The sequence below is a fragment of the Nipponia nippon genome, unplaced genomic scaffold (genome assembly GCF_047370975.1).
Source record: "Nipponia nippon isolate SJK-2023a ecotype South Korea unplaced genomic scaffold, ASM4737097v1 scaffold_2, whole genome shotgun sequence".
Classification (NCBI taxonomy): domain Eukaryota; kingdom Metazoa; phylum Chordata; class Aves; order Pelecaniformes; family Threskiornithidae; genus Nipponia; species Nipponia nippon.
The window spans coordinates 9,268,048-9,295,849 of record NW_028262336.1 but is presented as its reverse complement, the minus strand read 5'-3'; the positions used below and the strand labels follow the sequence as shown (position 1 = coordinate 9,295,849).

Genomic DNA, 27,802 nt, shown 5'->3' with positions numbered 1-27,802 from the left:
TCGAGTGACGCTACTCTGACGCCCTTCCGGCGGGTAGGCACGGGCGCGACGGGCGAGTGACGCGGGGGTGCGCACGCGGCTGCGGTGCGCGCGTGGAGCCGTTTCCCTCCCGCGGGGGTGGAGGCTCAACGTCACCCGCCCCCCCCGCACCCCTCAGGCGTCACACGCCGAACCCCCGCGTCACGGGTGTTCAAAAGAACCACGTCTGCGTGCAGCGCTGGTGGCTGCCACAGTCACTGGCATAGCCTCCCCTCCCCTCGTGGCTTAAAAATCATCTTCCACGTTTCACCAACATGAGCTCAAGCGAGCAATGACGTCATTTTTTCTCTCCCCAAAGCAAAAAACAGTTCACAGATCAGAAGAGGCTGTTTTTATGGAGAAACCGCAAATAACAGGAGGCACAGCCCCGCAGCGTGCGCGCCTCTGTGTTGCCTCTTCATCAGGTGAGGAAAAAGAGGGGCCGTTGGAGCGAGGCGGCCGCACGCTCGCGCGTCCTCACACCCGAGGGCTCGACAGGGAGCGGGGACGCAGCCCCGGGCCGCGCCTGACGCACTACCCCGGGATGAAGCTTTGCGTGCTACCCAACCGCGCGCAGCCAAAAGGAAGCGGGTCCTTCTCCGCGCCAGGGGTTCTCCGTGCTTCAGAGGCGGCGAGGGGCAGTGCCATCCGCTGCCTTCTAGCCCCTCCTCGCACCAGGGGAACGCGTCATCACCAACCCCGAGTATACATGGAGCCTGCTCTTCGAAACGACATTCCCTGCTCATGGTTTTTGAATTTTCAGGACAAAACCCACCATCTGCCATCATTGGCTTCACACATTGAGGTAGTCAGGTTAAATCAAAAAGATTTAAGCACCCATGAAGGCACCAAGAAATCCCTCCTCCTCTTCCTCCAGACAGCAGAAAACTGTATTTAACCACACGCCCGTTGTAGCTCGGCCTGAACACAGACGTTCACAGCGAGACCAATCACTACATTTTCAGCTGTGAGAAATACTACAAGGCTCTCCGCTCCTGTAAGTATTTACTAACGGGACTGTACATCATCTCAAAGTTCCAGCACTTTGGGAAATCTACATTATATGGACTGAAAACACGAGTGCTCAGGGATAAATGTCTTACACAAAAGTACATATGGTATTTTTTTGGCAGGGTCAAGAAAATTTGCATTATTCCTTCCAAATAGGGACGTGATTTGTGCCAGACAGAACACCCAGAAAAAAAAAAACCGTGCAACTCCCCAAACTCATGCTGGGTTTAGCATGTTTTTAGCTCAGCTACTGAAAGTCAGTTCATCTATGCACCAAAAGAGGATCCAGGAAGTAACAGGGAAAGGCCTCTTCTGTTTCACCTTAGGTAGCCTTTTAGAAAAGGACTGTGGATGGCCTCCACCTGCAAACCCAAAGCACTGAGGGATTCTCTGAAGAACCACCTTTGCATTCAGTTACAGTCACCCTTGTCCCAGCATGATTCAACTGAACAGATTTATATTCTTTGTACAGAGTAATTTTTTTAGAACTGATCATCTCATTTCTCTTACATAATTTCAATACTCTGTGAATAAATTCAAACAGCTGGAATACTAAGGTAATTAAAAAAAAAAATCCCTAGTAACAGTCCTTTCAAACTTGACCAAGAAAGGCATTTTTAGAGATAAATAACTGAATACAGTTCCAGAAGTCCCGAGAAAATGGAGCATTCAAGGGCAGTTTTCTCATAAAAAATCATTCTCTTCCCCATCACTCTACTTTTGCATTAGCTTCTTAGAGTAGTTCTTGGCAAGTTGCTTTCGTACTTCTTCCTGTCTCTTTCCAAGTTTAAGCGTGTTGATCAGGTTTAAGGTTTTTTTCAGTTCATGCACAGGCTTGGTTACAAAGCCGTAATACTTCCTTTTCGGAACAAACTCCAGAGCCTTCTTCCAGTCTCCAGTATCTTTCAAGGTTAATAAAATATGCATCATTTGATCCAGTGTGAGATTTTTGGCACCAGTATTCCAAAGCAAGTACTTCTCCAACGGAAGGGCCGCAGTCTCCAGCCCCAGTCGCTTTGCCCGTGCTAAAGAGACTCCTGTTTTTATGCTCCTGTCAACCATTGACCCAACAATATAGATTTTATTGTGATCGAATGTTTTCATCACTTTGGGAGAATCTGCAGTCAGGTAGATAAGCTTATCCTTTGGAAAGACATCTGTGTAGCACTGGTCTGTCACAGTGATAAGCAATTTGCCCCACGCCTCTCTATAATGCTTGATGAATTCCTTATGATAGAGGCTGTCATCTTTCAAGTTACAGAAGTGGATGTGGAACGGATCCACAGATCTTCGATTGCAGCCTTCACTTAACACTAGCTGTCTCACTGTATTTGCAACTTCTCGGGCGGACATATCTTTTTCGTAAGACATGTCAAATACTAGGGGTTGGCCAAAGATCATAGACTGAGCAACCCTCCAACTGTATGCTCTATCCATACAGTTGGCCCACAAACATACGAATGAATTCCTTCTGGTCTCATCAGTTTTTGAAGCTTGCTCTTGTGTTTCCAGCCTCCTTTCCCTCTTCTCATCCATCTTTCTTTTGTCGTTTCTCTTGTAAAGTTCTTTGAGATGCAAATATTTTAAGTACTTCTTTTTGGCTGACTTGGAAGGACATTCCATAAAGGTTTTTAGCTGTTCTTCACTGATATTTTCCGGAACTGATCTGCCAGCTAGTCTCCACATCTCCAAAATCTCACGTGCAGCAGCCAAACTGGAAAGCTCCTTATGCTCAGAGACCGTCTCACTGACTTCTTCTTGCACCCCAGACTTCATTACCTTCTTCCAGGCATCTAAATCTAGTTTTTCTGAGGGACTGCATGAATTGTCCTGCTTCAGGCAAAGCGATGAACTCAGAGTTCTACTGAGTGGAAACAAATCCTTTTTCATCCCATGTTGCGCAGCAAATGAAAGGACAGAACTTGTGACAATTTTTTTCAGAAGCACATTAGCAGACTGCATACTTAGACATGTACTGTGTTCAAACAGCTGCAAAACACCAACAAAAGGGGAAAAAAACTTGTCAGAAATCATGAAGAAAACACACACGGATATTCATCCTTAGTAAGACTGACAGACAATAACTTACTTCTTGGAGAATACTAGAAATTTCTGCTTCCACTATTACTTTTCTATTGTTTTCTAAATAAAAACACCGTATGTGGCACTGCTGTGAAGAGACGTGGTTAGCTCTGCTGCTTAAAACAGCTCTAGTTACTGCAATTCAAAATGTGTTCAAACAACCTTCAAGTATTTGCTGAGATCGATTTAAATTATCTGTATCATATAAGAACCTTCGCAATCAAAGCAAGCAAAATGCTGCGTGGAGACCAAAAATATTTTTATACACGTCCAGAGGTGCCTACCTAATTTTCCTATACTGTGAAAACGGACAAGATGCTTCATCTTGCAACATTTTCTGGAAAAGCTCTATATCACAGAAGATCACATTTTTGCTTTTACCATTATATTTTGGGAAAGCTCCACTGGCAAACTTTAGTACTAAACTTCTTCCTCTTCCATGCGTTTCCACATTGTAGGTCACTGAAGTACTGAAACTACCAATGCTGTAGTTTTGCTACACCGATACTCCTGCCAATGAAAGCACTCTTATGTCCCCTGAGCCCCTTGTTCGCGGCTCTGTCGGCAGTGCAGGCTTTCACGTGGCCGCACTATGAGCCGAATCAGAGAACCGATCTTAGGGACAGCTAACCAGGAGGTGGAAAGAGAGAGAAAAAAAAAAGCTAGTTATCATCCCACCTAAATGAGGTTCCACGCCTGATTCACCAGGCACCTAGAAACAAGAGGAGATGGAAGAATAAACAACTAGTATAGGAAAAGACCATCTTTTTTCTTTTTGCTAAATTGCCTGTGAAGTTGATGTTGGCACATAAAGCTAAGGACATGAAACCCACAGTCCCATTAATTTCATACACATTTGTATTTAAATGTAAAAGATCTGCAAAAAGAAGGAAACCACAGAATGTTTTTTTTTCCTTGTCCTATACAAACCTACTTAAGTAAAATCAGTGAAGTTTCAGGGTTTGAAAACACATGATTTGACCAAAACATAAAAATTAGCTTCACATTTTAAAAGCAAATTCATACTCTCTGTAATAACTTACCACCTGAAAATAATTTGATATAAAGAACAAGTTAAATCTAATTTTGGGGTTATATATATACCTGCTCAGATAAAGAGCCACAGAAAGAACGGCGTACTATTAGGAAACTATAACTAGTATGCATTTTATGATACTGTAATTGGTCAAACTGGTGAGCGACCTTTCATTTTCTACTGTTATTAAGAAAAAATGAACAGAAAAGCCCTAATAGTGTGAAGTTAAAGAGAAAATCTGTAAGCGTTACAATGGAGATGTTCATAATTTTACATTTAAGTGTTAAAGATACTGGCAAAAGTAATAATACAAAAAGCATGTTGTCCAGCTTGGAGAAATCAAGGGATCAGTTCCTCAGTTAACTTACATTACTGCAGCACCAATTAAGTCAATTACTGAAAGGCAGATTTACACAATCTGAATACTTGACAACAGCTTTTGATAAAAGCCAGGTTACCTTTCAGTGTATCCAACACGCACACTACCATGTCATTACTGCAAGAACTACTCTAAATCTCTTTGAAGAACCTACATTTGTAGGACTTTAAATATTTTTCTGATTTTTTTTTTTTTTTTTAGCATGACTTCACTGTAACTCATCCCAGGAACGGAAAGGCCCTTCACTGGTATTTCAGACTGAATAATTCGGTTACTCCCCCCGGCACGGATGCCCACACACGGCTGTCCGCAGGCCTGGCCCCTACACAGCGATGAGGGCCGAAAGGCCCTGCGGGGAGCTCGCCACGGCAGGGCGAGCAGCGATGCGGCTCTTCCCGAGAGCAGCACTACACGCTCCTTAACAGCTTTTAAACCAGCCCGCAATTGAGCCGGACCGCCACAAGCCGGGTAACACCTGGAAGCACCGCGCTGCGCCCCACAGCCCTCCCGGGGGCACCGGCGCGCCTCGCTCCCCCCTGCTGCGGCGGGGAGCGGGGCCTCCGGGGCGCCGCGCCGCAGGCCCGACCCGCGCCCGCCGAGGAAAGGCGGGCTGGCGGCACGGCAGGCAGGCGAAGGTCGCCGGGAGCCACCGGCGGGACGAGGCGGGGCGCCTGACGGGGCACCTCCGGCGCCCCGGGCGTCTCTCGCCGGTACCCCCGGTGGCGGGAAACACGGGGCGGGAGAGGCCTCCCCCTCCAGCGGCTGCGCCCGCACCTGCCCGAGCTCCGGCCGCGCTCTAGCCCGCCTGGCCGCCGTCTCGTCCCACCCGGGAAGGGAAGGGGTCGGGGGGGACGCCTCCGGGCGGCGGACGCGGCTAACGGCCGCCCGGCAGCGGCAGCGACCCCTCCGCAGTCCCCAGCTCACCTCAGGGGAGAGGCCTGCGCGCACGCAGGGAGGGGCCGGTCCGCCGCGCCTTCTTGCCCGGGCGCGGCGCCGTGCCCGTCGGCTGTCCGCGGGGTTCCGCGGCTGCACGGCGAAGGTTCCGGCCCTCTCTTCTCCCGCCACCGCAGGACCCTGCGGGGTACGGTGATCCCCCGGGCCAGGCCCGGGCCGCGGGGGGCGGGCGGGCTGCACCGGGGCCCCGCGGGGAGCCTCAGGGCCCTGAGGGGGGCTGCCGGGGGGCCCCGCCGCTGCCCCTGTGCGGGGCGAGGCCCCGTGGGGGGCGGTTGCGCCTGGGCCCTGCCGGCCTGGGGCGGGGGCGTGAGGCAGAGCCCGCGGCCCGAGGGGTTTGCCAGCGCGGGGGGCGGGCGGTGAGGTCGCGCTCTTTTTTTTTAATAGCATGGAGAAGTTTCGCTGATTTTTGACGCAGTTGTTCTTTTTTTTTTTTTTTTTTTTTTTTTTCCCTAACCGTCTGGTAGGGATTTTAGTGGAAGCCGTGGTCTGTCGGGATGAGTTTTCTGCTGCCCAAACTGACCTGTAAGAGGGAAGTGGATCAGGCAATAAAAAGCGTGGCCGAGAAGGTTTTGGTTCTCCGGTTTGGAAGAGATAACGATGCTGTTTGTCTGCAGCTTGATGATATTGTAAGAGCAATTTTTTCTTTTTTCCCTTTTTTAAAAATAAACTCTACTAGTATACGTGTTGCATACAAGAGAATGTCGTATGTTGCTTTTGGATAATATGGTGTCTCATGAAAATTTCGGTGACAATTAAATGTAAAATGAAATAATACTATATTCATAAAGCGGTCTGAAAATTAAGCAAATGTTTATGTTATTGTAGTGGGTGTACAAAGTGCTTAAAGTAGATAAGACACGATATTCTAGCCCCGCTTAAACTGATAAGACATAAGGGAAATGGGCTTTATAAAGCTTGCCACCTGTTTTCCTCTTGTGTCTCAATCCATTTGTCATCCCTCTTTTTCACTCTTTTCAGCTTGCAAAGACAGCTCACGACCTAAGTAAAATGGCGGTCATTTACCTGGTGGATGTGAACAAGGTTCCAGTGTACACCCAGTATTTTGACATCAGTTATATTCCGTCTACTGTGTTTTTCTTCAATGGACAGCACATGAAGGTTGATTATGGGTATGTCATCCTACCTGGCTGTATCTGTAACGTCTGTAAGAATTATCAGTCTTTCTTTATGTTACTTTGTCTGGGGAAGGGAATGTTTGAAAACTATAATCTTGTTAACAGCATCTGCGTTGAGAAGTCTGTAGGAAGCTAGAAGGATGTAAAACTAAGAAGTATTTTGAAATATGCTCTGATGCAATAAGTAGGTGTCAGCTGTGAAACATGCCCGACTCTGCAAAAAATCATATGGTTGAAGTCTTAGGCATGACACTGCACCGTTTTGGACTTTGGAGGTCACAGTATATTCCTGACTTGGTTTTGCCATTACCAGTGTGGTTCATTCTTTCAGAGTGACCAAATCAGAACCCCTAATGTCATTATACATCTTTTCTTGTCTTTAGGTGGTTTTGCTTTGAACACTTCAACCTTACGGTTCTACCTTTATCGTATGCTTATATTTAGGTCTCCAGATCATACCAAATTTGTAGGAAGCTTCAAAACAAAGCAAGACTTTATAGATCTGATTGAAGTGATTTACCGTGGAGCAATGCGTGGAAAGCTCATTGTGAGAAGCCCTATTGATCCCAATAACATTCCTAAATACGACCTTCTCTACCAAGGCATTTAATGGGTTGACCCGAGATAAAGAATTATGGAAATGGCTGATGTTCTAGATCCTTTTTTTTGCTTCAAGCGTTTTTAGCCACCTCTGACACCGTGGGACAGTTTGAGCATTTATGTTGAAGGATCATATTGGTCTCCTTCTGAAGACAGACATTCTGTCACCTCCTTCTTCTCTTGTAAATAAAGCTACATGTTCATGCGTAGAATTCATGCAAGTGCCTGTTCTTTGAGTTGCATGCTGACCAGCACCCACAAAACAGGCAGGTTGTGTGCATCCTCAATGATGGCACCTCCAGCGCAACTTTCGTAAGTGAACTAAAGCATCGTATAGTCTATTAATTGTCTATTTAGTACCATTTTCGTTCAGATGCAATAACAGTAAACCTACCTTTATTTAAAAAGCTATGCTTGCTCTCAAGAGCGTTCAACTGACTGTGCCTTTCCAATGGAATTTTACACTTTTACCCATTACTGGTAACGGGACAGAAGCTTTTTCAAACGGTATTAGAGATGACTGAAACCTGAAATGGATATAAACACAAAAGGGAAGTTGACACACTCTCTTCTCTGGTACCCGATACTACTGTTCAACAATTTTTTTGACTGAGACAGGAACTGTAGGCTTCTTCAAAGCCCTTCTGCAGCCGCTGAACACTTTTAACTCCCACAGGATTAAACTGGAAATTCAGAACAACAGTTTTGTTTACATTCGCTTTGACCTTCTGCTTGTATAAACTGCAAACCCTGAGTATGGATATTTAAAAACTGTCTCTATTTCCTACCTCTGTCTAAAATGAAAACAGCTGAGAGAAAACAGCAATGTCATTCTTTTGCATCAGTTTGGTAATTGCAGGTTGCTAGAGTATTGTATTTCTATAGCAGCAGTAATCTCACTGGCTTAGTTGGCTTTAGAACACAAATTACTTCAGCTCACTCTATCATCTTTGGGGCATACTGTCTCTGACTGGAGGGAAGGCAGTAGTGTGTAGTTCCCTGAAGTATCGTTCAACTTAACAGTAAACATTTCCAGGAGGAAGGTGGATATTCCAGCTCTTGGAAGATTTTAAACACTATATAGTATATAGTGGGGATGGAATAGATCCTTTACATGCTTTTTGTGCTCCGGATTTGTCCTTTTAATGAAAGCTATGCACTTAAGAAGCGAGTGTTTCCCTGATAGTTTAGTCTGATCATAAAGCTATAACTGCAGAACGTTTATTTAAAAAACGACACGGATGAGAGTTGGTATACCTTAACATCTTTATTTTGTGCAACTTTAAATTTCACAGCTAGGTGAAGGGTTGTGGCTTAAAGCTTTCAACAATGCACTTCTTTCCTAATAGTTAACTTGTATTTGTGTGTTTCTTGAAAACAAACAAACTAGCTTCAAACTTAGAACTGTAAGTTGCTCCACAGTGAAAGGAAGGTCCTTAGATGACTGAAAAGTGCAGGGGCAGTTACGAAAGGAAGAGACCACTATCAAGAACAAATCAGTCTACCTTTATTTATTGCCTCTCTTCTTAGTCATGCTGCTTCTGGTTGCAACAGGTGAATACCTAAAGGCTGTTGTGGTCTTGGCTTTCAGCATGCTCTTCAGGTACTTAAAGATGGCACGTAAGCAGCAGGAGGGTGCTAAACCATACTTTTCCGTTCCAGCAGAAACAGTAGGACAGTTCACTTTCATGAGAGAACCTACAGCTTTACCTAGAGGCTTGCTGTTTGACACCCATCCACGGCAGTATTTCTGTATCCATTTTTGTATTTGTGGATCGCTTCTAGTCTGGTGCTGCATGTTGTGCATGGAGTCGATGAATGCCACAGAGTACACTTTATTCATTACCTCCCATTTTCTCTGCACCAGCAGATCGACGAACACCAAGCCACCGTAGCCATGGGCAATGAAGGCCACATTCTTGGCCGCGCTCTTTGAAATGAAATGATCCCATACGTACGTGGTATGTTCCTCGGGGCTGCTGCTGCCCCTCTTGGGAATCCACCAGACAGATGGCGTAGAAGTCGGTGATTCTTCCCCAGTAGAAAAGCTTAACCTCTCCTTTTCAGTCTTCGGATCAACAAAGTTGTCATTGGGATTCAATACAATCACTCCCCCATGGTTTCGAAGGGCCATTTTGATGAATGGTATTTGCGTTCCATGCTCCAGACCCTCACTGACAATCGTCCTTTGCCCCCACTGTCCGGCACGGGAAACTCCGTGGTCTTGAAGAAGGACAATTAGGCTAGAGGAACTTGTTAGTGCATTCTTGCTCACGAAAAAGAAACTTCTTGGTTCATCCTCTGTAGCATCAGTAGGAATATAAACTTTCTGCAGCATGCAGACTCTTTCCAGGAGCTCATAAACATATTGGGTAATCAAATGTCCCAAAACTTGATAGCGTTTATGATTTTGCTCATGTTCATTCTTGTAATAATTGAAAACAAAGGACTCATTTGTATCCAGATGTCTCAGTTCCCCTTTTATATTGAAGTTGTACTTCAGTTCCTCTTGATACCCTGAACCCTCTATTAGTTTCCTCCAGCTTAGTTCGTGCTGTATTTGTAACCACTACAAATTAAGAAGACTATGTCAATGTAGTGATAGACCTCCATACAACACCTACATAAAGAAAACCTATTGTACTAGAATTCAGATTTAAAAGTGGTTACAAACAAAATACTCATTGATACAGACGATCTCGGTGGTCTGTAGTAAGCCAGCTGCTTGTAAAGCCTCTCACAGACCTCAGTTGCTAAATTGCAACAGCAGTACATTAATACTAATCTCTCCAGTTATTCATTCATCCTTGCAAGCACTTGCCACGTGGAAATTGTGGAATGGATGACAGAATAAGCTAGCCACTGTGATCCAGGAACAGGAGAAAAGAAAGTCCACGCAGTAAATTTTCATGAGATTGGATTGAGGTCTCTAGTTTCAGCTAAGATAATTTTTCAACTTGTATGACTGATCAACTGATACGAATTATACCAGGAAGTGGTTTCCATGCAACTAAAAAATTAAGCTTATCATAACCTTCTGTTTTTCTAATAACTCTTTAATCTGCTACTGACTGTCCCTGGCTGTAGAATGGCAAACATGGGGTAACCTTTGGTGTGGTTAGAATCCTACTTTTGTAAGATTTTTGTCCTAACAGCAGAGATTTGCAAGCATTACATTCCCACAATTATCAGTATTTTTAAAATTAATTTATCATCTTAACACAGTTATTTTGTTTTGCCAAATGGTTTATATGAAGTTATATTTGGCAAATACAGGGGTACAAGCTACTAGATACCTTTAAATTTTTCTCGTTGAACTAACAGAGGTTTTTAGAACACAGTAAATCACATTCTGACTATGTTAAGACTCACTATACCATCTGATAAAGCTGATTACTAGTACAGAAAGTGATCTGAAAATTTTCATGTAAGCGACTTGAGTTGGAGCCCAGCTCCTTTATGGAATGCAAGTTACTTTGAGTAAGCTGCTTAGCATATTGATAATTATTTCTTACATGTCCAAATTAAAAAAAAAAAAAAAAAAGTTCTTTGCTTTTCAACAGAGCAAAACCACATACATTTTCCTTTTGAGCAATCTCCATTGGGTCAGAGATATTAAGTCATCTCTTCAGCGTCATTCCTGTCGTTTGATTCAAAGAGAGTAAGCTAGAAAATGCTACCTTCTCCTTTTTTCTCTCATATAATAAGTACACATAGAAATGGGGAAAAAGTCAGATTCTATGATAGATAAACCATTTACTGTCTTGCCAGTTTCTTGGAATGGAAACAAGGAATTTGCAAGTGCATGCATTCATCTATGATTTTTTCATTCTGCCGGAAGGCATGAAAGACACAATGAGATGGGAGGACAGTCTGTTTGCTGTACTACTGAAATATGGGCAGTTCACACAAAAGAGGTCATATTTAGTAGGGAGGAAGCTACCCATATTTGTGTTCTTTTCCCCATGCAATGAAGCAGGAGAAAAACGGACATGGTTTAAGGAAAGATGTCTGTGGAGAAAGGTGAAGCACAGAGGAAGCATTCCATAACAATGAGGAATAGGTAAATGCAGTTTCCTCACAGAGTGGCATGCTGTCCAACACTTCTCTCTGTCCCTTTCTCTCCTCACCCCTAAAAGGGTGGAGACTGGTTTGCCAACATGCTATGAACAGGAAGTTACTATGCTCTTACTTCAGCTACTAGCAACAACATTGCTTTTTCAGTTCCAAAACAAAACAAGGATACATGATTCCAAATTAAACCCCATGTATGTAATGTTGAACATCTACTTAAACATCTCCTTTACAAAGCATTGTGAAAGGTTTCCAAAGATTTCAGGAAGCAGAAACATAAAAATAGAGTTTTACACCAGGCATAGGTATGACTTCCCTTCCCAAAATTGCCTTCAAGGTGCGAACTGAAAAGTTTTGAAGCAATTTAGCGTAGGTTATCACTTAAGAGTTCACTTGAATAGCACCTTAGAATCATATACTTATTAGTCTGGAGGACTGATTTTATTGTAGCAATGCCGTTTATAGTATTAGAAAGCAGCTACAGATTGTTCTCGATACAGCTGCATAATGCTTTTACTTCTTTTTGGCAAATGTACATTCTAAATCAATGTTTACTGCCGCTTGTGCTTCATTGTCTGTATATAAATGCAATATTCAGGGGTGTTTATTCTGGCAGCCTTTACAATTGCTATTTTGATTTTAAAAAAATTACTGTTGGGGGAAAAAAAAAATCCCTTTCCCTTCCCACTTTTCTGATTGGATTCTAAGATTCTTCAGCTGTAAATTCGGCTAGTGTTCGTTACAGCAGTTGGCATATTTGAAACACTACTGCAGTATAAGTATTATTCTTTATGAGATTTTCCATTTAAAAAGTTTCCTCTATTCTAGTAAAGGCCAACATTACCGTATGCTCTCCTGCAAAATCTGTCATCATCACAGACGGAAATCTTTTTCATTCTGGGATTGTAGACAATTTCTCTGCATGAAAGAAAATAAACCCATCTTAGTTCAGGTTTCATTACTTAGGTACTTTATTTTGGGGTGTACCTATAAAATGTATCAGTTGCTGATAGTTAAGGCCATCTGAAGTGTTTCAGATAGTTCCAAGTTACAAGCTAACATCTCATGTTTGTAATTTACACCTGGCTGTAAGTTAAAGCTAAACCTCTTTAGTGTGAAACTAAAAAGTTGTCAAAGCTAGTTTTGCACAGCTTCCCGTTACTTGATATAAAGGCACTACCAGACAAACCAGAAAGCTACGCACAAAACTTAACATTCTGAAACGGCTCTGAAAAAAAAAGAAAAAACAAAACCAAAAAACCTCACAAAAACCAATAAAAAAAAATCTTTGTCTCCGCTCGGCTGTGGGAGGATTTCCAAGGCCACCGGCTGAAACCCGCGGCCGCAGCTGGGGTCGGGAGGGCGCCCAGCCCTGCCCCGCGGCCCACCCGCCCCGGCCGCGCCTGGGCCCCGCAGCGGCGGCGGCGGCGGGCGGCGGCCCCCGGCTGCGCGGGGAACCCACCTGCTGCGGCCCGGCGGGGAAAGCGGGACCGGCAAGGTACCCCTTAAACCCCCTTCGGCTGGGCTTTACACCGCTGCTTTTAAAATACCGAGGCTGTCTTGATTCCTTCCACAAACCTTCGTCTTTCTCCCGTTTCCTTAGCGCGTGCCACCCTGTGCTTCCTTTATATTTTACTGCGTTCGCAGTACTCATTTCGTGACTGCTCATCAGTTTGTCAGGTGCAGGGGAGCACCTGTAGCAGCCCTCCCGTGGCGCCATCATTTGCTCCGCGCCACTGACAGTTTTTTCCCCCTCAGCGGCTCAGTTTCAGGCTAAGCCCGATAAAGTTGTACACCGGAGAGGCCGCCCGCGCGGTGGGGCACGCCTGCGAGGCAGAGGCGGGCGGGAGGGCTGACATTCGGGCGGGCGGTACAGCGGCCGCGGCAGGGCTGGAGGGGATTGCGGGCAGGTGCGGGGCAGCGCCTCACGGACGAGAGAGAAGCGGTTACTGCCGTTACGGGGCGAGAGGGTGCGGGAGAGGAGGCGGTTACTGCCGTTACGGGGCGGGAGGGTGCGGGAGAGGAGGCGGTGCCCAGCCCGGAAGTACCCGGGGAAGCTGCGCAGGCGGCGGCGGGGCCTGGATAAACAACAGCGGCGGCGGTGGGTGCTGAGGGGTGCTGCTGGTGCCGCTTGCTCCCCGTCCTTTAGCTGCTGAAGGGGGGAGCGAAGCTGAAATAAGGCTTGCTGGCAGCGCCCCGGTGGGTCCTGCGCCGTCGCTGTCCCCGCTGGCCGGGGCTGGGCCGTCCGCGCCGCACGGGGTGTCTGTGGCGAAGGAGCGGAGCCGGCCGGGGAGGGCGGGTGAGCGGCCGGACAGCGGGAGAGGGGAGGGGGCGGCGTGGGCGTTGCTGCTTCCTTGTGAGGAGGCTGAGGAGGGGGCGCGGAAAGGCGGAGCTGCTGGGCCTCGGCACCGCTCCGTTTGTCAGCGAGGAGCCCGTTCCCGTCCGAGCGGGAGGAGCCGGCGGCTGGGTTGGGAGCTGGGGGTGCGGGGCGGCCCCGCTCTGCCCCGCGGCGGCCGGGGGCGGGCTCCTGCGGTGACAGCCCGGGGGGTGCCACCCCTGAGTGGTGCCGCGCGTTCCCCTCAGAGCTGTCAGGAGGCCGCCGCTCGTCAGCTTTTCCTCTTTGCAAGCATCGAATAGGCAGCAGTTTGGCTCTTCTTTAATATGTTGCTGTTCCCCACACCAGGGGACCGGGGCTGTAAGTTGAAAAACCGCTGAGCTAAATGAAAGTACACGAACTTAAAGGTCTTCTTGAGAGACTTCAAGCTAGTTGTAAGGTTTGAAGGTCTTGCACTAGAGTTATACAGAGTATTTATAAAGAGAATAAACCCCTATAACTCCTGGAAGCTTTGAAGCTGTGTTCTTCCACTGAGGAAGAAGTTTATTTGTTAACAGGAATCCTTGAATTTTATTTATTCTTGGAGCTCCTGTAGTGTTACAAATGTCTTCTGTGATTCCTTTTTACTTTATAATCAGAGCCTGAATTGCTTATTACCTGTGTGCTTGCCAGGGCGTGGAGTCAAACAGTAAATACCTTCACTAAGGATAAATTCTAGTGAAAATTTTGTTAATGGTTCTGTCCACACTGACAATGCAGAGCCTTGTCGGAGCACGTGTCTCTCTTGTATTGTGGCTGTCAATGACTTTTTATCAAGGCCTGTAGTGACAGGACAAGGGGCAATTGTTTTAAACTGGAAGGAGGTAGATTTAGGTTGGACACAAGGAAGAAATTTTTTATGATGAGGGTGGTGAGACACTGGAATGAGTTGTTCAGAGATGATGTGGATGCCCCGTCACTGGAAGTGCTCGAGGTCAGGTTGGATGGGGGTTTGAGCGACCTGCTCTAGTGAAAGATGTTCCTGCCCATGGCAGGGGGGTTGGACTAGATGCTCTTTTAAAGGTTCCTTCCAACCCAAACCATTCTATGAATGAGGTTTTTTTTGTGCTAGCTTGCTCAAAAATTGTTTTCTTGTTCTTGCTTAGTACCTACTGCTGTGGTCCTGCTTGCCTCTGAATAAACAAAACACAAATTGCTAAGCTTATTTTTTATCTTTTCTTTCAGTAGAGAAAATCATGGAAGGAAGAACATCATCTTCAAGTCACGTCAGTGTAAGTGTTCCTACAATTTGCAACAATTTACTTTGAGGCTGTGGGCATCCTAGGGTGTTCTGATGTATTTGCGCAACAAAATTCATTCTCCAGTGGTCCAGCTTTTGCTTTGTTGGAGCACTCTTTCTTGAGAAACAGTTTATTCTGGTAGCAGTCAATTGTAATGTCTGCTGTTGAACATGTATTAATACATGATAGGCTTAACATTTGATTGCACGTAAACAGTGTGTTCTCAAGGATATTTTAGGACCTAAGCTAACATCTAAAATATTAAGAGTAATGCTCATGTAAGTAGAGCAGCTGCATAACTGCATAGTATCTAGTTATCTGTAGAGATGTGTTCAGAGACTACTTATGCTAGTGTTTATTTTTTTCTAAAATATCCCTATTAGTAGTAGTTTCTAGCAATGGAAGCACTGGTGAAAACAAATTGTAGGCACAGCAACTGGTTTGGTTGGTTAAGGTCTGGACTGTCTAGTGTTTTAGAAATAAGCTGTTTCCAGCACCCTGTTTATGCACTTTCTCTGACCCTTGCTCCTACCAGTGGGAACCTTCAGAAAAGTACTGCTGGTTTAGATGAGGAGTCTGCTAAGTGTGTATGCACATGTATGCGTTGAGTTAGTCACTTTCTGTTAGGGAAAAGCTGAGGCAACTGCATATATTGCAGTTGCCATAGATACAGACCTCTGTTGGTCACCTCTTGATTTTGTGCTTGTTCCATAAGTTAATTGTGGGCACTGCAAACCAACATCTTCTTAATGAGCGCAAGCATTGGGAAGATATTGTACAGTGAGGTGGAAATTTTGCAGATAAATGTATTTTGTGCTTTTTATCCCTTTCTGTCTGTCCATCTGTCTCCTTCTGTTTTCTGAGTCTGCCCTTACTTGTTCTCAGTGTTATCTGTTATGTTATTACAGAGGTTATCTGAACCTCTGTAACTTTAAATGGATGTTAAAATTTTAGATAAATATGTGTTCTTAGGAAGCTCATAACAGAAACCACTAGTCAGGCAGCTGGTGGAGTTCTGAAGTAAGAAATTTGTACTTGGCCATTAAGGTGCAGATCAGAAGAATGCATTCTGACTGATAAAACATGTTTATAGGCCACTTCTCAAAAAATAAATATCAAACAATCTAATTGCAGACGTTTTTGAATAAGAAAATACCTGTTTCAATCCTTAAACGTTGATTGAAAGGGAAGGGAGGTGCTTGTATTAGAAGCTGTTACCTGTGTGTAGCGTTTACATCCTTTAGAATTTGAGGAACCTGTTAAAGACGTATTTGTTATTACAGCATTTCGACCAGCAAAAGCAGTTTGAGGTACTGTGTAGAAATTCAGGTCTAATTACTAAAAAAACCAAATCTTTGTTTCAAAGAAGTGTAGAGAAGGAATAAGAGCCCTCACAATTCAAACTAAAGAATTGAAGGATTATCTCATTATGGTACAGTATGCTTCAGTTATGGTCTGTCTGAAGGACTACCTACAGAGTTAATGGATGCAGTTTCTGTGTTAATAATTAAGTTGTTGGCGTCGCTGTTCTAGAGTCCTTGCTTGTAATGTCATGTTGCAAGGTAGGGCATCTGGTGGCTTGCAAATTAAGTTCATAATACGCTTGACAGTGGCTATCATATGGAGTAGCTTCAGCTTTTTCCTGGCTGAGATAGACTCAGTTGTCTGAAAGATGCAAATGTTGCATTCCCTCTCTGATACATTCTTATCTGGTCATGTTTGCAGTGTAAGGTTTTGCTTCTCAGGATACCTGGAGAAATGGCAAGGCTCACACTTCTATTCTTTCAGCTGATATTATTTTAACTGGTAGGAAATGTCACCCTCTTTCCTTGTCTTGATGAGCTGGTAGGAATTTAGTTTGACCATTTTTGTTTTGAATTTCAATGAATGAACAGTATTTCCTACATATTTTTTCTGAATTGGCAAATTTCTATGAATTACTAACTGCTTTATCTTCCCATATTTACTTTTGAAATGCTGGTTCCATTTTTGCAAAGCTTGGCAAGGACAATAGCTGATACCATTTTGAGTAGTGTATCGGTGCTAAATTATCATACCAAAATACTCGTACTATTCTAAGATACAATTGCTCTTCATCCTGAATTTTTTTTTTTTGAGAACGCAAGCCTGGTGCAACATTCGTTACGACATTCAGCTATTTTGTTTTCTCTTTATTATTCTCTAAGATGAGATGGTTGAACTAGAGTGTAAACAAATCAGAGGGAAACTAGAAAACTGTAAGTGCCAGTAGATTGGTTCTCACCTTTTGGGCACACATTTGAAGTTATTGTAAAGGTAATGAAATAGGAAGAGCTTTTTATTGCTTTTTAAGACAGTTCATATGTTAAAACTAGCTCCTCGTGTGGTATGACACATGATTTAGGATCAAGCCTCAGTGAGGAGTGCATTTAAATTAAAGTCACAGGTCAGTGGTTCCCTTGCAAATTTCTTATTTTGCCTGACAATTAAGAAAACTTTGTACATGGCAGTATGTCAGCTTGTAGCACCAGTGGATAATTTAGTTTTATTATGTGTGTAACATCATCTATTTTCAGTTTCATATACCAAAGAAGAAAACAAACACCAAGTCAGAGGATGTCCAAGTTCAGTCCCCTTTGGCAAGGCTCCCAGGCTCCCACCATTGGGACTACCCTTTAAAAGAGGTAAAGAGAAGTTCTTCAAAGTGTAAAGTGTGCAGGAGAATGTTATATGGGGTTTTTTTTGTTCTGTTTTGGAAGCTGGATTTTTTCAATACTGAGTGCTGCCTTGTGACCAATATCTGACCCAGATTGTCTTGGAAAGAGACAAGTGTGTAGGTCTGAAATCTGCCTGAAAGCATACAGTTACAGAAATGGAAGTCTCAATACTGTATTAACAACCTAAATTGTTGAAAAGCAGAGTTTGTGTTCAGGTGTAGTTTGAAATTATCTTGAAAATCATGAATTTAAAGGCAATTTTTTTTTTTTTAGTTGATTGTCCTCTGATTCCTGAACTTTTTATATTCAGGTCACTTACCAAAATTTTTGTTATGATATGGAAATAATTTTTACATTAAGTTTTCAATTAGTCACTATTTGTATCCAAGAGCTTAAACTTTAAGAGACTATGTTAAGTACTGTATGACTTTTGACTGACAGAATTTTATGTGCTAATACAGAAATAACTGATTTCAGTATTGAGACAAAAGACTGTAAGAGTACTTACATGGCATTTATCAGAAACGAGTGTCTTGATCATCTCAGTCACATATAGAAGCAATTATTTGCTTCTACAAATCTGTTCCAAATTCAGTAAGCATTTTTAAAATGCCAAGTTCTGGAAACATATTTTTGCTACTCTTGACTCCTTCAGCTCAGTATTGAGAGTTTGTTGCTGCTTTTAGTGCTTTCAGAATCATGGGGCTGGACAAACAGGTTCCCCCACAGAGGAGTTTTAAAAATCTAGTGAGGGAAGTTAGGAGTTTCTCTGACTTACAGTAGTGGTGATAAGGTGACCCAGGTCTCTTGGTAGGTCTGGTCATTTGAGCATGCTGCAATACAAACTCCCTGTGTGGTTGTGTTCTTTACTGTTAATACTTTAAGTGAGCAGAGCATCCAATTACAGTTGTGTTTTGAAGTCGGAAGTAATGTCTCTTGTGGTTACAAGCAGCACCTTCTTAGGCAGAGCCAGGCAGCACTTGTATGGAATTCTTCCTGTCTTTCTCTCTGCCTCTATAAAAACAGTGATTAGACTGGATGAATTGAAAAATCTTTTTTTCCTTGTTGTTTCCTGTATATTGTCTAATTTTCCATTTCTTACTTTTCTTATGTGTTTCTGTATATTTCAGACTTTTCCATGTGGTAGAGGGTGCCGTATGCTTTAAACACTGACTAGTCTTTATATTCTACTTTAAAAGAAAAGATTGCTCGTGGGGTGTCATAATTAAAAGACATATTACTGGTCTATCCGTACAAAGGTCTCTCCAGGTTGTATTTAGTGTTGCCAGAGTTTGCTCCATGTTGTTTGAGTAATTTTGTGCAGCTTTCAGTGATTTGGGCATATAGGTCTCTAACATGCTTGAAGACCAGTGCTATGAGGTGAACTAGGTGATGTTTGAAGGCAGGAGGAGGGGAGAGCATCTTCAAAGTAATTTCTTGCTGCCAGCTGTTTTAATAATGAGGGTATTTTTCCATTACAGAGTTGGCCCCTACGGTAGGGAAAAGATTTGGGATGTACCTTTCAGACTTCACTAAAGCATGTAAAATATCTGTGGGCATGAATTTTTCAGATGCCCTTTCACCCCACGCTTGAACAGAAATGAAGATAAGTTTGTCTGCTTTCAGCCTGACTGGCATATAATTTTCAAACATCTCTTTGCTCTGTTATTTTTTATATTAAAAAAAGTGAGGAGAGATTAGGAGGAGGTAATGGCAGAGGGAGATAGGTTTCTGGAATTGCAGAAATAACTATATGTTTTGGTGGGGCTTCGCTTATTTAATTTGAAAATACAAGTGCATTCTGGTAAAGTAAGAGAATTTGGAAAAAGTGAAGTCTTGCTGTTGTGGGTTTTGCCACCCAAGTATCAAACCTTCACATTCTTTTCCTTCTCAGAATTTTATATCTTTGAGTGGAATATAATTTGGTTAAATGCATAGAGTTAAAGAAAGTAGAGGTTATCTTGTGTATTTGTGATTATGTAAAACAGGCCTAATATTGAAGTCTCTGGGATAGTCCCCCTCTAAATAGGGAAATAATTGACTTGTCCTGTATTGTCAAATTTCTTCAGGAGAAAAAAGTTCCATTCAAGATCAGGTGGTACACGGGCGCTTTAAATCAAGCAAATTAATTCTTTGCAAAATTGGTGTGTATATTCTTTGTGGCGCTGCTTTATTTGATTAGTTGCATTGTTTCAATGTCTGGCATTGTTCCCTTTTTCTAGTGTGATATCCATTATGACATATTTATGTCTGTTGGAACCTGCCAATTTTATTTTTTTTATTTCAGTGGAAATTAAGTGCAAACAACAGAAAGCCTTCCACAAGAGGAAAAAGGCAAAAGGACTGCGACAGACACAGCTCTAATGACGAAGAATCAGTTGGGTAAGAAGTCATCTCAAAATTAGTTCTTCTCTGTTTGTGTATTCAGAGTTTCATAATCTTTCTTGAAGATGAGTATCACTGGTCTCTAGCTAATTATTTGTGTCATGCAGAGATGATTTTCAAGCTGTTAGGTAGCCCACCTTCAGAGAATCATGTTTTAGTCATTTAATGGCATTGTGAATTGTGAAGCAACCATAACTTTTTCTTTGTTTTAACACAACACAAGACTGTGACATCAGAATGGGAATTCAACGCTTACTGGAGGAATTACTGCTTGTTGACCTGCTTGGAATCTTGGAAAGTGTTCATTACTCTCTAAGTGTAAATTATCATTCTAGCCCTAGATATTTTAGATATTTAGGAAGTTTCCCGTATTATCTTTTGTTTGTCACTTTTTGCTCTGTAGTTCACAGTCATTAAGCTGGCTTTATCAACTCTTAAAACCAACAAACCTCCCCTCCCCCCCCCCCCCAAGCAATATGATGATTAGTAGGGGAAGGCAGTAAAAAGGTTTTTCACCTCTATGTTGTAGTTAAAACACCTAAGTCAGTAAATAAGACTGCTGATGTGCCATTTCTTTATGCTCTGTTGCCAAGAGCAAATATCTTGGTTTCTTTGAGATTATGGCAAATTATTTAAAATCATTTTCTGTGCAGCTGTCAGCTAGATAATTGTTTATCCATGAAAATTTTGAAGCTGTGAGTGCTGTAGTTGACAAATGGAAATGAAAACGTAGAATTAGGTTCATTGATAGTAGCTAGGAAGCATAATGACTTCATAATGAAATTAATTTTTATCTTAATGAAGCAATTGTTATTCCATGAATCATTTAAATCTAAACAAATAAGAGTATGCATTCTCTGCCCCATTTTCTGACTGGAACTTAACTTGACCATAAGTGATTTCTTGTCAGGAGGTGCTGTTAAAAACAAAGTGCACAGGTAATGAAAATGCTTAATGACAGCAGGGGATTTTGACACTGCTGAATTCGGTGGTTTTTTGTGACCTACAAATAGTCATCGTTTAGCATGGTCTTTATATTCAGAATGCTTCAAACAGAATTGCAAGGAAGAGCTGAACTTACAAAAGATTCTGAATTTATTTTTCATACCTCCTCAGAGGCGTAGCTGTCAGTTTACATGTAGTTACCTCAAAATGCTTCTCTCATAACTTTAACTGAGGGAGCGGCTCACAGGGTCAGAATTTAACAGCTATGTTAATTGCAGTTTCCCGAGTTTTAATTATGCTGTGAAATGGTTGATATCTGATATCAACCTTTAAAGGTCTTTCAGTAAACTTTGAACTGACCTTTCAATGTTGAGGAGCTTTAAAAAAAAAAACCAAACAACTTTGGATCTGTTACGTATGTTAATTTTCTGTTACATATGTTAATTTTGATATGTGAGAGACTTTAAAGTAGCATTTGTAGGTGTTCCATCATTTTTACCAAAATTCTTACCAGCATGTTAGTGAGAAATGATTTAGACTGGAAAGAGACAATAAATATTCAGATATTAAACCTATGCATTTTTTACTTCCTCAAAAAAAAGATGTGTGTCTAGAGACTAGCTGGAGGTTCTCTGTAAAATAAACTTAATCTACTCTCTGCAATAAAGCTTGTTCTAAGTATTGCATTTGGGTACCAGGCGTTTCTCAGTAAGTCAAAATCAACATGCTGACCTCCTTGCATAATAAATAGAAAGAGCACATGTGTTCTAAAGAGGTGGTGTTTGTTGAGCAAAAGTCCAAGAACTGACAAAACACAGAAGTGGTAAGTGTGAAGTGGCATGCTGAGAATCTTTCTAATGTGAAAGTTGCTCTGCTCCTTCTTCTGAATGAGGAATTTTTCATTTGCATTGAAAAGCAGGAAATAAGTCTTAATGACAAACTCCTGTTAGCTCCTGATGTTTTAAAAATAGTCTTTTTATTGATAGGAGGTAATCTCAAATATTTAGAGGCGTGTTTCATCTAATGTGTTACTTGAGCGTTGTTATTGTCATTTAATTTTAGTCAGAAAGGACAAAGTGGATGTATTAGCACAAACCCACCTTCACTTGTGTTTTTAACTGAAGTTCTGGATTACAAAATTTGATAGTTGATTGCTGCTGTCAGTCCTGCTGCGATGTGAGACCATGGGGGCTGGAAGCAGCAGCCACAGCTGCTCTCACTTGAACACCTCTGTTCATGGCCTTATGAAAGGTCACTATTAGGTGACTTGTTCGTGATCCCAGACCGGGCTCTCAGGGCAGATTAGTGCCGTAGTCCTCCTCATACGCTGGAGGTCTCTTACACGTTCCTATGATTGTGTCACAAAACAGATTAGGACTGTCATGAAATATGAATAGTTCAATTTATTAGCGTCATTGCTGAAGGTTAGGTATGGTATTTATGTAATTGGTCAATTCATGTTTTGTATCTCACTTACAAAACTTTTTTATTGGTGAGGAAGGACATAACACTATTTCAAGGGTAGCTATCACCAGCTGGAAATAGAGCTTAGAGGTGTCCACTTGCCTCAGCTATATTACTCCTACATTCTCCAACAAGGAAATAGAGGGAAATTAAAACAAACAAACAAAAAAACCCTCAAACCCCCCAAACGAAATAGAACACTATTTTGAAATTTAAGCTGCTTGTCCTGGTCTGTCAAGTTTTCTTTAGGGGGAGGGTGGGAAGAGTACTTAAGATATGCGTGATTCTTTCAGCTCAGTATTTTAAATGTTAATTGAAATACATGTCACGTCTGAATCAAGTACTGGCCCTGTAGCAGTCAGGTTTTTGTGGCAATCATTTACATGCTGGTTCCCCTTGCCCTGACAAGCACATTTTGGCAGTAATAACCTCCTGGTCCAGCAAAGCAAGGAGGTTAGTAGGGATATTCGTGTTTGGTGTTAAAACATTGACTTCTAATCAGTTGATGAAAGGTCAAGGCATTGAAGTAGGAGGGGGACAGACAGAGGCTCCCTTCTCAACAGGGTGTAGTCAGTGAATGTGGCAATCAGTTTCCTGTTAATGATAGTGCATCACGTTATTCCTCTGGGCTCTGAAAGGCCAAGGACCTCCTGAGCTGTGCACGTGTTGCAGCAGCTCAGATAGCTGAATGCACATCAAGTCTATCGGTGGCTTTATTCTGTAAACCCAGGACAGATGTTCAGCTTTTATGGGACCTGATGGGGTGACTCTCACATGGTATGTGGCATCCCACTGTCAAAATATTTATTTCCTCAAACTTGGGTTTACTAGTAGAAGAATGTAGGCATGAAGATGGTGGTGTAGACAATTAATAATAATTTACTCCAAAAGGAGTCAGTAGCCTCCAGGTCTCGTTTTGATCACTTCATAATATAAATTTGAGCAAATTGGAGCCAGTGGTTACAGCACTGGTGTGTACATAAATATGATCATTGAGAAAGGAACTGGATCTAGCAGCTCTGATTATTGGGTGAGATATAGAGGTCAAACATTTTCCCCGAAGAGGTACAAACAATTAATAGCTTTTGGTCCTGCGCTTTGTAAGGTAGGATAATCCTTTTTCGCCTGTGAAAAGGGATATGAGACTTGCCAGGAGTAGCTACCAACATTTTTCACAGTACATATTTTTTGTCTGTTCCATCCTTATGTGTGTAAGTATGTTTTCATTACCTTTGCATATGTATTTTTTCTGTTTTGTGGAGGTAGATAAGAGGGGATACAGTACATGCTTGCTTTAGAAACAAAAATAATTGCCTTTGGTTTTCCTTCACCAAGATGCCTCCAGTCTTACTGCTGTGCAGGTTATTTGCTGGGTCTGCTGGTGGGACTTGCTTTTAATGTATACTTTGCTTGCTTTTTTCTGCTTGATACTAGTTTTTATCTTTTGAAATGTCTTTTGCATTACTTGCTCACTTTATTCTGTGGACAGTTTAACAGGTAATTTAGGGGTCTGCATACCAACCATTGTTTACAGATATACAGGCTGGCTTAAATGTAGGTGTTTTTCCTGAATCTATTTTACACCCAGTCTTTATAACATGATTTCTCAAGAAATGCCACCAGATGCCATTCCTCCTTTAGAAAGGGAAGCCATTAAAGGCTCTGAAGCCACTGTACAGCTCTGAAGATCACATCATAACCAGCTGTCCTGTCAAGGTCTTCAGTCAAAAACTGGTGCCATGTAAGAAGTGATGCCTTAGCATGGCACTGACATCTTTAAGAATAGCCAAATGTATACTGTTTTCTTCCTTGTTGTTTGTTGAAGGTTCCTCTCCTTTGCACAGGCCTCCAGTGCAAAGCTAGTTGCATGGATGTGTGTGTACTTTAAATAGTAAGATAATTTTTGCAAAGATACTTGCTGAAAATTTATAAACCCCATTTAAATCAACATTACAAATTCTGTACTGAACAACAATCCGTAAACCAAATTCAGAGGGGCCTGGAGCCTGCCAGGGTCTAGCCTGATGCAAATGTGAGCAAAGGATGTCAGATCTGAGTTTCCAAGGTGGCCAACAAATTACAAGTAATGAAATCCGGTTTCACTGGAAATTCTGCTTCTGATGCCTTTACCTGCTGCTGTGGGCTTTCTCTGTCGTGATAGTATTGTTAAAGACCCTAAAGGTTGGAATCTTTTCTGTTATCTTTACGAGTCCTGATCATACAATTAAAATAAAGACTCTGTGACCATGTATGGTCCCACTGGACTAATTACCTTGCAAGTTCAGGCTAAAGTTAGTAACATTTCATTATGGTATCTTGTGTTTGACAAATAGAAAGAAAAAATAAATCTGGCATTTCTACAAGGTGGAACAATGAAAACTGAAAGAATTTAGATCTGGGAAATAGACTGTTAGGCTCAGCATGATTCTGGTCAGGAGAATTGAAGTGTTCCATAGAGAATAATACATTTATGTTGTCTCATGGTGCTCTACAGTAATGATTTTAAACTTTTTTTTTTTAAGGAGAAACAATTTCTGATTCACATCTTCATATTGCTAGGGCCCACTTCTGCAACTGTTTTGTATTTGGAGGAAAAATGCAATTTAGATACTTCAAGGTTTGATTTGTAATTTCAAGTCCTGTTTGAGGAAGAGAGGAAGTATCTGGCTTAGTTTTTCATTGTTTCATCTCTTCTGGCATCCCAAAAGATGAAATGTCTTTCCACTATGGTTCTTTAGTAACTGAACCTCTAAAGTAGTTTGGATTTTCCTTATGTTTAAGGAGGAAATTAAAGCACAAGAGTAAATGTCTAATTTCATAAGATTCATTTGCATGAGTTACTTGATGACTTTTGCCTTGAAATTGCCTTTAACTGCTTTAGTAGTTGTAAATTTTCTTAACAGTCTAATCGGTTCTTGTGTAGCTGAATTTTGAATTTTTATCACGTTTCTTAAAAGTACATATTCTTTATTTCCTTTTATATTGCTTATATAATCCTTAATTCTAATATACCTTACAGTTGGACAAACAATAAATGATGTATAGGTCTGGTCACTGTAAGCTCTTCTGACGTATTAACCTATGGTTAATGTATTAACTCTGAACATTTGAGAAGCCCAGAAAAAAGCTAGAACTTCTGACTTAGCAGGGACTTCTGTAGAAAATAAGTCTCTTGCTTCCTATGCTAAATCAAGAACACTTTGCAGGCTTGGTATATGCGCACTAGGCTGCTACAGTTGGGCTCCACCATGTAAGACATTAGCGTTACAAAATGGTCCTTCATGACCTGTATTTACTTTGTAAGCTTTTCAGTAGTTAAAGCATAACTTTAAATGAAACTCCACTCTCCGGATCCTTGGAGTATAGAACAAACTTTGCTTAGGTCTACAGTATTTGCAGCACGTGCTCGGACCCTGTAATAAGTTCATAAAAACAACAGTTCTTTGCATTAGTAGTCATAGAGTATATACAGGTCTAGGTAAAAGAACAAATGTACACCTGCCTTTCCCTGACTCTGCCTAAAACGTTCTGGAGCACTCCTGTGGTTTAGGTCAGCCTTCTAATGAGACAGTCTTTGTACATATCTCATTGCCTTCATAGAGTCAATCTCTCACTTCAGAAGTGCTGGATTGTTTTTTCAACAGCTAATTAGGACCCTTCCCTTACATAACACACTTTTTCTCCTCTCTCCAGATTCTTGGGATCAGAGTGCCTTAATGTAGGGGTTGTTTTTTTTTTTTATCCCTCAGCATATTTTTATTTTTATTTTTGAGACAAAGCTTTAGCTCTTTACCACTTAGAAGTTTCCCAAAGAAAAACTAAGAGAAGCCGAAAGAGGGAAGGAAACTGTCTTCACTTGAGCTTAAGTTGCTTAGCTTTGGGAACCATTTAGGTTTATTGTCCATTGTCTAGATAGTGGTCTCCAAGGTGTGGTGTGTGCAAGACAATCCACTGCCGTGCAGGAAGGAAATATTTTTTTTGTATAATTAATAAATAAAATATTTGATCTTTATCGCATCCTTTTTTAAATTTGTGTGTGTTATAGTGTACATAATATTAGTACATCTATATAAATCATAATTAAATAAACGTGTTGAAGGTGCATGCTCAAAATACTTTTACTGGCAGGGGTACATGATCAAAAAAAGTTGAGAGACCACTGGTCTAGGAAATGCATAGCAGAGCTCTAAGAGAAAGCAGCTTGTTGCATACACATGGCATGCAGTGATGCAGAGATCTAATAAGATTGACCAGGGTTCATAGCCGATATGCAGGTTCTCCAAGCTGTGCATAGGAACCTTACTGTCTTTTCAAGCTTAATGAGGGGTCATGTGTCTTGTTAACGTAAGTAACCAGGGAAAAGAAATCTCACATGCAGGCAACTACTGAAAGAGCAAAATATAAGGATTATGTGAAATGTCTTCCCCAAGTTCAACATGTTTCACTAGCATGGCAGTTCCAATTATTATTTTTTTTTAAGGTTCAGGCATATCTGTACTTAAGCAGTTTTCATGCCATACCTATTTGCTTACCACTAGGTACCATGTAACCATGCTGTTGAGCTGAATGCAGCATGTCAGTGGGACAATTATAATTTCCTAAAAGTTCCTTGCACAGTTGTCAACCCACTGAGGAATAGCAGCCATTTGCTTAAGAAATGTCACTGTAGCATGCATGTAACAGCTATGTGAGTAGTAAAAGGTTTTCTGTAGCTCTAAAAGAAGGATTCTTGCTCTATAATGTGAACACTTTAGTTTGTTATGCAAGACATGCAATAGAAAGCAATTCTTGCCTCGGTAATCTTTTAAAACCAACAAATGAGCCTGAACTTCAGTGTCCTCTCAGGACCAGTCCTGGGAAAACAAGTGCAATTCTCATCCGTTTGAAAATAAAGTCAATCCTGACAAATTATCTATGATATATAATGCTTATTGGCTTAAAGGAAACTGTCCAAATTACTGGCCATGCTGCAGAATTAACTCTTTATGTGAAGACTTCAGTACCAATTTTGCAGAATCAGCAAAGTATAGATAAAAAAACTTCAATAGGGAGTTTTTACTAACTTTGTAATTCATAATTTGCAATTCACTTCTTTAGTCAAATTGAATAGAAATCAGTTGGAGCTTCAAGCCTGAGAGATTGTACTAGCTTCTTGATTTTTTTTTTTTTTCCTAGCAAGATCATAACCTATTTTTTTATATGGGAACTAATAATATTCATGGTTCTAAATTACTATGCCACAATATGAGTGCTTGTTTTCATATCCTGCCAATGCTCAAATGTACACTTTCAGAATAGTTTGTAAGGCCGTAGTGACTACTTCCAACACTTTGCAATAAAAAGATGCACCAAAATTCCCATGCTTCTGCACTGAAAGTTTACCTCTTCAGAATCACATATGGATGTG

General features: G+C 41.8%; 4 protein-coding genes across 30 annotated transcripts in view; 2 read left to right on the top strand and 2 right to left on the bottom strand.

The window, feature by feature from the left end:
- The first annotated feature begins 886 nt into the window (after nt 1–886).
- Nucleotides 887–7,261, top strand: TXNL4B (thioredoxin like 4B). Of its 3 annotated transcripts, XM_087759538.1 has the most exons (5): nt 887–1,015; nt 4,728–4,994; nt 5,945–6,106; nt 6,459–6,610; nt 7,061–7,261. In XM_087759538.1, exons 3-5 carry the CDS (start codon nt 5,975–5,977, stop codon nt 7,224–7,226), a joined length of 450 nt encoding a protein of 149 aa, XP_087615664.1. In that variant the 5' UTR covers nt 887–1,015; nt 4,728–4,994; nt 5,945–5,974; the 3' UTR covers nt 7,227–7,261. The 3 variants fall into 3 exon arrangements, with proteins under 3 accessions (XP_087615664.1, XP_087615665.1, XP_087615663.1); XM_087759539.1 differs by lacking the exon at nt 887–1,015 and having other exon boundaries at nt 3,859–4,994; XM_087759537.1 differs by lacking the exons at nt 887–1,015; nt 4,728–4,994 and adding an exon at nt 5,472–5,607.
- TRMT10C (tRNA methyltransferase 10C, mitochondrial RNase P subunit) lies at nt 1,007–5,584 on the bottom strand. Of its 5 annotated transcripts, none has more exons than XM_087759527.1 (3): nt 5,451–5,562; nt 3,790–3,823; nt 1,007–3,018 (listed from the first exon to the last, which is right to left on the bottom strand). In XM_087759527.1, the coding sequence occupies exon 3, from the start codon at nt 2,989–2,991 to the stop codon at nt 1,744–1,746; it is 1,248 nt and encodes a 415-aa protein (XP_087615653.1). In that variant the 5' UTR covers nt 2,992–3,018; nt 3,790–3,823; nt 5,451–5,562; the 3' UTR covers nt 1,007–1,743. The 5 variants fall into 5 exon arrangements, with proteins under 5 accessions (XP_087615653.1, XP_087615655.1, XP_087615652.1 ...); XM_087759529.1 differs by lacking the exon at nt 5,451–5,562 and adding an exon at nt 5,301–5,438; XM_087759526.1 differs by lacking the exon at nt 3,790–3,823 and having other exon boundaries at nt 5,451–5,584.
- Nucleotides 7,262–7,570: 309 nt separating the features above from the next.
- LOC104014161 (putative protein ARB2BP) lies at nt 7,571–13,478 on the bottom strand. Of its 3 annotated transcripts, none has more exons than XM_087759533.1 (3): nt 13,339–13,478; nt 12,135–12,208; nt 7,571–9,785 (listed from the first exon to the last, which is right to left on the bottom strand). In XM_087759533.1, the coding sequence occupies exons 2-3, from the start codon at nt 12,162–12,164 to the stop codon at nt 8,724–8,726; spliced, it is 1,092 nt and encodes a 363-aa protein (XP_087615659.1). In that variant the 5' UTR covers nt 12,165–12,208; nt 13,339–13,478; the 3' UTR covers nt 7,571–8,723. The 3 variants fall into 3 exon arrangements, with proteins under 3 accessions (XP_087615659.1, XP_087615657.1, XP_087615658.1); XM_087759531.1 differs by lacking the exon at nt 13,339–13,478 and adding an exon at nt 12,753–13,315; XM_087759532.1 differs by lacking the exon at nt 13,339–13,478 and adding an exon at nt 12,869–13,315.
- The window catches only part of SENP7 (SUMO specific peptidase 7), a 46,132-nt gene continuing 31,677 nt past the window's right edge, over nt 13,348–27,802 (top strand). For 4 of the 19 annotated variants that reach the window (XM_087759516.1, XM_087759508.1, XM_087759499.1 and 1 more), the window contains exons 1-4: nt 13,456–13,589; nt 14,850–14,896; nt 17,461–17,568; nt 19,889–19,983. In XM_087759516.1, the coding sequence (XP_087615642.1) occupies nt 14,861–14,896; nt 17,461–17,568; nt 19,889–19,983 (239 nt within the window). In that variant the 5' untranslated portion in view covers nt 13,456–13,589; nt 14,850–14,860. Of the gene's footprint in view, nt 13,590–14,849; nt 14,897–17,460; nt 17,569–19,888; nt 19,984–27,802 lie in introns of those variants that run through there. The other 15 variants (XM_087759517.1, XM_087759509.1, XM_087759503.1 and 12 more) reach the window with 13 other exon arrangements.